The following is a 9,969-nucleotide window of genomic DNA, read 5'->3' on the forward strand; positions in this document are numbered from 1 at the left end:
GGATCTGAGCTGAGAAGACTCCAAGACTAGTTGACTCAGTAGCCGGGGTCTGGAATAATTTAGAGGCATTTTCTCTCACATATCTAGGTGTAGATGCTGACTATCACCTGGGACCTCAGCTAGCCTGTGCGCTGAAACACCTGCCTATCAGTTCTCCTTTGATCTGTCCGAGAGGTCTAGTTTAGGCTTCCTCGTGGTATGGTGGCTGTGTTCTGAGAGAGCATCCCAAAAGAACAAGAGAGAAGTGCATGACATTTTTATGAACTAGCTTTGAAAATCACACAGTGTCATTTCTACTATACTCAAAGCTACCACAAAGGTCTACCCATGTTCAAGAGGAAGGGACGTAGACCCAAACCTCAGGATGGGAGGAATGTCAAGGTCATGTTTTAAGAATATGTGTAGAATAGGAGATATTGTTGCAGCCATTTAGGGAAATATAATATGCCACAGTAGCTCTTGTTATATTTTATTGTATCTAAAATATCTGGCTGTGCATTGCATTTGAATATTTGGTTAGACTTTGCTCCACATCTTTACCTCTGATTTTCTGTTTCAGATTGTAAACCACATGATGGCAGAGACAGCCATGTTGAGTTAATTTACATGAGCTCTATCAATAGCACCTTGTGCTTGACAATCATAATATATAATATTATTACTAGTGGTGCAATTGCTAATAGATACTTGCACTTGAGTGATCATTATTTTTATGCTATAACATTTGTAATGTGCTGCAGAAAATCTCCACACTAGCCAAAAAGGCATATAGCATCTTTAATGTGCAAATGAATTTTATTACTCCAATTAGAACTTGGTTGCTTGAAAGGAGTACGTAATTTCTTCTCCCAAGTGAATAGATTCTTGTAAAGCAATAATTGAATCTCATAGCTGAGGTGGAAAAAAATCACTACCTTGAAGGAATATCTTTTCTTTTTCTTCACAATTAGTATCTCATGGTAGTTTAATAGATTATTGAAAGGTTTATATCAGTAATCTGTGTGGGACCTTGATCATGAACGTTTATCTCTTCTGAAAAGTTAACTAATGAAGGCAATTGTCCCTTTTCAGTTGATTTCATAGGCGGCTTTGACTCTTATGGCTATCAAGGGCCCCAGAAGACATCTCATTTACAACTACAGCCTATGTACATGTAAGTACTTTATTTTGGAGGTAATCTTCTGGAATACTATAAGACAATCAAGTAAATGTTTCATGGCCCAAAATAGATGGCATGCAGCTTTCCTTGTTATATATTTCTGATATTTTCTCTCCTGTTAATATTGTTTTGAGTAGGATAATTCTAATAAGATTTTCTTTATGATTTTTTCTTAAATGTCACTTATCAGAAATGCAATCTGAAAAATTGCCTAAGTCTTACATAAGTATTATCTACATGGCTCAAAAGCCCATATCATATACCATTTCTTTAAATTACCTAAAAGTAGCATATTTTGAAAATGGTATAACATTGTAGGCAGTTATACGCAACTGTATACAAACCATATGTTCTGATTTTCCTAGGACAGTCCCAGTCTACACTGGTTGCCATAGTATAATTATGACCAGCCCTCTGTATTACTCTTAAAACAGTTCTCCTTTAGATGACAAATGATAGATTCGCCCTAGTTATACTTTATATATACTTTATACAGGGTTCAAAAAATCAAAAACTGAGCAATACTCTTTCGCTGTCATTTTTCTGTTGTAAAAGTGAAAATGAAACTGGAACATTAACACTGAAACTTATCAAACCCTTAACTCTAGCACTCAAGAGAGCAGATACACAATCAGAGCCTGATTTTTATATCTGTGTTTAGGCAAATTCCCTTGGATAACAACTGATAACAAATTCTATATATCAGCATCAAGTGATATGCTGAATTGCAAGCGAAGATCAAAATAGAAAGTAAGATTCCAATTCATTTTAAAATGTGAACTTCTCTCTTTGAAGATTTGTGTTTGTTGTCATTGTCCTCCGCCATTGAATCATTTTACCTTTTAATATCTTTAATGTGTAGGATAATAAATGGATTTTTGGAGTACTTCTCCTCCAAAGAGGTTAAAGTACTCTTTAGACACTTCTAAGCTTCTCTTTAAAACGAGAAAGATCTAAACATCGTACCTGCCTTTTTGTGTCCCTTGTAGTTCTCCAAAAGCACTTGCTAACACCACCCATAAAAAAAAAAGATATTATCAGTTTTAGAAATCAATCAATACTATATGTTCTTCACACCACTGCCTTGGTAAACAGTATATCACACATCCCCTCTTTTATATCCCCACAGCCACTGCCCTAATTCAAGCACACATGACCTGTAAAGTTTTCCAGCCTCTTTCTTACTTCTGAGCCTCTGTCCCATCCTCCACATGACTGCCAAATTAATCTTCCTAAACTCCCACTCTGATTAGTTCATTTCCCTGCCCAAAAGCCATAAATGACTCCCTATTACCTACTGAACAAAGTCCCAACTCCTTACCATAGCCTACAAGTCTACTCTGATCTGGTCTCAATGTTCTGTTGAAACATTACCTCTTCTCTTCAACCCTTAGTAACTTTTGAGTCCAGAGCACATGTGGATGATGCTGGAAGACACTAGGAAAATGTATTGATGAATAACAACTGGCCCTGTCCTCCTGAAGCTTATAATCTATTGAGGGCATAAATACTCTGTTAATTCCCCTTAGCCATTTTTTTTTCCAGCCAAACTAGAACTTTTGTGTTTTCCAATACGGCATGTATTTTTGTAATTGCCCATGCTGTTCTCTTGACACCAAACATTATCTGTTCTCCAAATTCTCCTTTTTGAAGCCCCACTATTCTTCAAATTTTAACTAAATATATACTTCCTTTATGAAACTTTCTTAATCTCTTCTTTTCTCTGATACTTCTCTTTTGTTTTCTTTTGCCACATACTACAAAGACAGTTGTCTGGTATTTATACCATACCCTTCCCTATCCTCTCAGAACAACTTGATAGATTCAACAAAAAATAAAATGGCAAATCCTTTACCATTCTTCTCAGTATTTTGTTGTAACTTTCTGCAAAGCGATCTATTTTTAAAAGGCAAAGCAATTGGAAGTAGTGGTTAAGATGGCCTATTAAAGGCAGACTGCTTGAGATTCAATTCTTTATGACCTTGGGCATTTAACTTTTTTTGAATAACTTTATTTAATCCCGTCAAGCTTAAGTTTCCTCACCTGCAAAATACAGATGATAACATATATACTTTATATAGTTGTCCTGAAATTATATGAACTAATGCATGTACAGCTAGTTAAACATAGGACATGTCATATAGTAAGTGCTTAATAAACATAATTTATTAGTGGTAGGAATAATGCTTATGTTCACAAACATTACCCGTGAAAAGATTTTATCAAGTCAGAAATTAACACATATGAGGGTACTTCAAACAGTTCATGAAAAGGTTTGTATTATCTTTCAATTCTATTCTTTCGTGAACTTTTGAAGCAACCTCATCCACAGGTTCCATATGTCCAGATTCAACCAACCACAAAAATATTTTGGGAAAATAAATAAAAATAAATACAAATTAAAAATGAAATAAAATAACTATTTGTATAGCATTTATATTATAAGTAATCTAGAGATATTTTAAAGTATATGAGAAGATGTGTGTAGATTATATGCGAATACTACATCGTTTTATATCAGGAACTTGAGCATCCAGATTTTGGTATCCAAGAGGGTTCTTGGAGTCAAACCGTAAAGATACTGAAGGACAATTATGTGTCATTCCCAAAGGATCTCCTCTGTAAACAGTATACCACGTATTGATATCAGCCCAAGTAACATGTTTGTGCTCAACAGTAGACCAAAACATCTACAAAGCTTGCAACTGCTTATTCCTGACCATATCACATAACATTTTATTGTGCTGGTCAATATGAATGACCAATAAGTATGATCAAGTTATAATAAATTAGGTGTAACCTCTCATCTAGGGATTGGCTATGATAATAACATAAGAATGTTAATGATATGTAATCAAGTATGTTATTTCAAATCAGGCATTTATAATTCTGGTGTAGTTTTTAAGGAAAGGACTCTGCAAAGAGATATGTCCTTGTCCAGAATTAAACTCCTAGAGGACAGAACTTCCGTGATTTTTTTAAATAGAATACTTTAAATGCCAGCTAAAGTAATAAAAATATTGTTTTCCTTCTTACTGCTTGAGAATGATAAAATTATGTGAGAGCTTTCAAGTCTCACTGCTCAAGAAATAGGTTCAATGTTTAATAGAATTTAAATTGGGGAAGTTAGAAATACTTAAGGCACATATAAAAATTACTATTCAAAATACTACTACTATCCCTTCCACAAAACAAATCATAGGATACCTCAAATCCTAGAACACTAAGATTTTATTTTACAGATGAGGAAACTGAACCAAGAGAAAGGAAAACAAAAGTCACACAATCTGTCAGCGGTGCAGCCAAGAGTTATCAACCAGTTTTCCTGACCCCTTAGTTCAATGTTCTTTGCAAATTCTCAGATGATCTGTGAGTTTGATCTGCTATTACATTCCCTGATTTTTAACTTATTTATTTGTACTCTTTACACTAACTTAGCTGCCATATTTCCATAACTGGTTGCACCCCTCCCATTTTTCTGTATTTCATTTATTCCCTTTTAATTTTACATTATGCAGTATTGAATGAAGGGCCTATTCAGCTCTGGAACCCTCAAAATCAATTATCTGAGAGCCACTGCCTATTCAAAGCCTGTGAAAAAACAAAACTGATTCATCTGTAAACCTCATCTTTTGCTGAGAGGCACAGTCTTGAGCATATCCTATGTCTTTGTCATTTGAAGTGTACTTTCTCCTGTCAACCTACCATAAATATGTCTTGTAAAGTAAGAGTTATTTAACATTATGGGCCAGTTCAAGCACCTTCACAATATTATATAGCCACTGGAAATAAAAGTTATTCCTTTGAAAGGAAAGCCAATGCTAAAAAGCAACGTGCAGTATTAGCTGTGGGGCTTCCATTATACTCAGCAAATTGTCTGTGGCTGAGATCCTGGATAAAGCTTTGAAAACACTGCCATAACTGATTTACAATCACAGCCACGTTTCGGTTCCTACTGTAGCAAATAAATAGACAGTCCCTTAATTTTTAGTTAACTTGGGTGAATGTTCTTGGTCTATAATCCTTCAGATCATATATAATCCACCTAAAATGGAAACATTTTCATTATTTTGTTCTTACAGTTTGGTAAACCTCTTTGAAATAAATTGATAGCTATGAAGTTGCAGCACAAAAAATTCCCATGTCCACTTGTTAATTTTTTAATGAAGTTGCTTTGACGAACCCTGGCCTTTGTGCCACAGCAAGTATAGATCTTATTGGGCTCCCTGCAGTATAAGAAAATTCTACGGTTTATTAGACAACAGTTGAAAACATTGCATTCTTTTGGACAGCCTAATTGTACAATAATTCATATTCACTTGTCCCCAGAAATAAATTTTAAATTACCATAAGTGGCTTCTCTATCCAGGCAGTTGCACTGAAGAAAAAGAAAAGGAGAGGAAAATTGTCTATTTAAAACCCAATTTGGTCTACTGTTTCTTCTTCTTTGGAGGGCGGGAGGGGGATGTTGTCTCCTGTGCTCAGCCACTTGATTAAAAACATCTTTTCTCCCTCTCTCTTAGGTCAAAATAATACAGACGACTTCAGTATGTCAGCTCATGGACCTTTCAAAGAATTCGTTTTGTAGTGGCCTCCTGCATTTTATGAAGAGCAAGAAGCAACTGAGCTTAAATATATATTCATATTAACAAAACAAACACAAAGCCTCTACATACACTGAGACACATGTACACACACACATGAACACACACGCACCAATTCCACTTGACCTCTTTCTAACTGAAACCGACTAATATGCAGGACATGCCCATCCTGGATTTCCTGAAAGCAGGCTTCTTTCGTCCAGGCCTTTGGAAAGTTCAAAAGGAGATGTGTCGGTGCCCTCTGCTGGCCATTACTAACTCCTCTGCAGCCCAGCCATGCCGCCTCTGTGAGCTGCGAAGTCATCCAGGGCACATTAGTTTGAGAGCCCTGCCTTCTGCACTCCATACATCTTGATAGCACCACGGCTACTTAGGCAATGTAATTGCAAAAACAAACAAAACATGCCATGATGACCTGGTAGCCGAAGTCCGAAATGGCAGGTTGTTTGCCCTAAAGGCTGTACCGTACATACTTGCCTTAATCCACCTACGTTGTGTGCCCGAGAATCTCAGTGCAGACATGCCCAAGTCACCTCCTTTAGGCTAACACACTGCTATTAATTCCGAATGAGTTTGAGTCTATGTGTTTCACGTCAAAGAACAAGACTGAATAGCTCAGCAGCTCCAGTGTGTCTGTATAAGGAAACTGCCAGCTGTCAGCAAAGTGCTTTACCCTTGAGCCTCCATGGCGGCCAAAAAGAAACACATAACAATAACAACAACAATAATAGTCATCTTTATAATTCTTAAATATGGTCTTCTGATGGGGTTGAGGTGAGACAAAGTAAAATTTATTAATCTACTAAACTCTTTAATCTACTGGAAACAGAAAGCAGAAATGGCTTAACTCACTGATTTTATTTATTGCACTCTAGGTGCTTTTATAAGTATCTACAAATGTCTTTTAATAACAGAAACAGCTGTGGATTTCTATCAACAGAGGCAAACTGAATATGTATTAGCTATGTTTACTCTTTTATATCTAATTCAAACTAAAGACCCTATGTAGGTGAACATTTTTTTTCTAACTTCAGCTTACGAGATTATTTTTGGGGTGGGTGGGGGAGCAATAGTTACCTTGGTGAAATATTTGAGATCTCTTTGTGGTATATGGGGGATCTGTTGTGTGGTAGAGTGTATTTCAATCCTCCTGTATTATTGTGGCAGAGAAAACTGTGCTGTTAACGTAGTTGGCAACAAGATGCCTTTGGAAACTTAATAGTAGGTCAATGTGTTTATGGAATATTCTGAACTACTAGGAAATTTTGTTCTATATTTTCAAGCATTATTTGGTTTACATTAGTGAAAAACATAATTAGCTCAGGCTTATTAGGAAATCAAATGAGTCATATTTTTTCTTGGATCAACCTGAAACACTAAAATCATTTTTTTTTTTTAACTAACACACCATTCTTAAGTGAAGTGTAATCCAGACTGAAAAAGTTATAAATTGCCATGGAACAACTTTTTTCTTTGGTTTCTATGAAGTTTCAGTTATTGGACTTTAGCCCATCCAGATCTACATAAACCAGTCCCATTACTGTGTTTGCATGGATGTCTGTAATATACACACACATACACATGTGAAAATGATAAAGAAACAAAAAGTTACTATTGCAACATAAACTCCAAGAAAAAGGTTCCAGCACTGGTGTTTGAATTTTTCCGTGGCTTGTATATGTTTGTCCATGCATACATGTATAAAATACACAACTGAAAACATGTCAGTGAAACCTCATATGATGCTTTCATAGTGATATGCATGATTAATATATGAGAAAAATACTTATCAATGTTATTGTCGTTGATTCCTAAAATATAAATACTCTACATGCCAGAAACTATTCTAATGTGACTATTAATGTGACTTTAAAATGAGGTTTCACTGTACATTCATTCCATGATGAGATTCCACCTTATAGTACATGTATATGGATACAGAAAATAAGCCCTCATATTCCTGCTTTAAGTTATAGCCAAGTTATCACCAAATCACTACTATCATCACCACCAAAATTTTCAAAAACAGTTGTTGACTACTAAAAAGTAATCAGTGGACAGGTCTTTTTTTGGGAGCAGTAAGCACAGTAGTGTGATTATATCTGGGAAAACACCTAAATTGTACAGCTGTATCCTCCTCAAAATCTGGTGAAGAATGCTATTTTTCTAGGCTGAGCTTTTGTTATAAATCTAATATTCAGAAGGCAAGAGTTACAATCCTGATGTGTCCTTTTTTTTTTTTTTTTGCATTTGTTAATTCTGAATGTATTTTTAACAGAGTGATTTTTTTGACTTACTAGTGTAATTTGCATTTTAAAAATAAATGGAAAAACAATTAAGTTTCCCGAGTCATCCCTGAAAGCCCCTGCTTCTTCTCACAATGTATTTAACTATGTCATTGACTGGGAAACCCTATTAAATTTAGATGAAGGCAATGCTGATGTTCTATGCAGTGCAGGGATATATCAGCAGTGAAAAGAAACTGCCAGGTCATGGCACTACTTTAGCTCAGTCATAGGTAGCATGTACTTCCATTATCTCCTGACACTAGGGGATCTTTTATAAGACTGTCTGCAATAAACTTACTGTCATTTGGAGCACTTTTTTTTCCCTGATGCCTGGAATTTACCAGCAAGCTAATAGTTGACATAGGAGTTAGGGCACCATATTAAATACCTTTGAGTAAATTATAGGTAGAGTTTGTTTTTTTTTAATAGGCCAAATTATTAAAAATGAAATAATTTAAAATGCTCACTTATTGCCCCTTTGATAACATAATCTTTTGTTGTTGTTGTTAACAGAACAGTGACATTCACCACAATAGAATACAACTATAGTGAAGCATATTAGGGCAAAATAAAAAAGATTAACCCCTGGCATTAGCAATTGCACAAGCCTAATTTCATAATGAGGTTCATTGTGGGTACTAAAGGATAGAGGGCAATAGACGTGGGCTGCTCCAGGCTCAGGCTGCTGGTGAGGTTGTGTCCTTTCTGTCACTGCACACAGACATACACCAGCCCCCATCAGTTGAAATGCTGAAGGTGATTGAAAGCAAGGAAGGCTTTGAGGCATTATTCCAAGAAGAGGAAGATGCTCTTGACTTAGCCGCATGGTGAGAGCCTGCTTCTACTTTTGCTCCCTGTGTGGAAAGTATGCTGCTGTGGTGCTTACCAAGGTAGATGTGGATGAGTGTCAGGATCTCGCTTCACACTGTGCAGTCAGATGTACACAACATCTCAAGTGCATAAAAAGAGGCAAAATTATGAGATCAGCTTTTGTATAGACCATACAGAAAAGATTCCTTCTTCTGGTGTTCTTAGTTAAATATGTTGTGAGTTTGATAAATAACAGGTAAAACCAAGATCTGCATTTGGTAAATATTAATAAACATAACCTCTGATACAGTGAAGCAAATATCCATCATTCCACTGTACTATAATGAGTAGACCATTTTAATTCAGAAATACACATTCATTTTAAATAGGTCACATTGTAGAACAAACCTTTGAGGTTCAAAACTATTATTACAGAACCAGGAAACTAAGGCCTAGATACTAAGAAATTAGTCAAGATTACCATATTTCCTGAAAACGCAAATAACTCACCATTCCACAACAAATTCTAGTATACATACTCTGGCCAAAATAGAAAAAAACAAATCCCAGATGCTCTCAGTTGACCCTGGATTTTATAAATCCCAATGAACCTTGATAAAGAAGACTCTAAGAATTGTTTCTTTTCCCCCTCAAGATGGCCAACTAGAGAAGTTTGGTGCTAGTCCACTCCCCATAAAAAGAGACCAAAGCAACAGACAAACAAATATATTTTGACTGGGATGTGAGGAAACTTGGTGCAGAGCACCAGGAAAGTGAGGAGATTCCTGGGAAGCATAGAAGAAGGGGAGGGCACCATAGAGAGCACAGAATAGGGCATCCAGCCTCAGCCCCACCACGGAGGCCAGCCAGGAAGTAGGAGGAGAAAAGGTAAGCTTGAAAAGACCCCAGCTCTTCCCACCGCCACCAAAGATGCCAGTGATCCCCACTTTGGGGACCCACATCTGAACTCAGTACCTGCTCGCCTCAGGTGGACGGGCAGACCTGCTCAGTGGAAATCTGCGGGAGTGCAGTGGTTCCCCACACTCACAGTCTCCCTTGCACAGCATGTGGGAGCTGAGCCCACAAGTATCCTCAGGACCCATAGGTA

At 36.5% G+C, this 9,969-nt stretch overlaps 1 protein-coding gene across 4 annotated transcripts in view; it reads left to right on the forward strand.

Moving 5' to 3' along the window:
• NKAIN2 (Na+/K+ transporting ATPase interacting 2) overlaps positions 1–8,102 on the forward strand; it is a 546,946-nt gene extending 538,844 nt beyond the window's left edge. For 2 of the 4 annotated variants that reach the window (XM_008572446.1, XM_008572432.1), the window contains 2 exons: positions 1,072–1,153; positions 5,683–8,102. In XM_008572446.1, the coding sequence (XP_008570668.1) occupies positions 1,072–1,153; positions 5,683–5,692 (92 nt within the window). In that variant the 3' untranslated portion in view covers positions 5,693–8,102. Of the gene's footprint in view, positions 1–1,071; positions 1,158–1,820; positions 1,910–5,682 lie in introns of those variants that run through there. The other 2 variants (XR_550452.1, XM_008572438.1) reach the window with 2 other exon arrangements.
• Positions 8,103–9,969: the final 1,867 nt, after the last annotated feature.

The sequence above is a fragment of the Galeopterus variegatus genome, unplaced genomic scaffold (assembly GCF_000696425.1).
Source record: "Galeopterus variegatus unplaced genomic scaffold, G_variegatus-3.0.2 Scaffold47, whole genome shotgun sequence".
Lineage (NCBI taxonomy): Eukaryota > Metazoa > Chordata > Mammalia > Dermoptera > Cynocephalidae > Galeopterus > Galeopterus variegatus.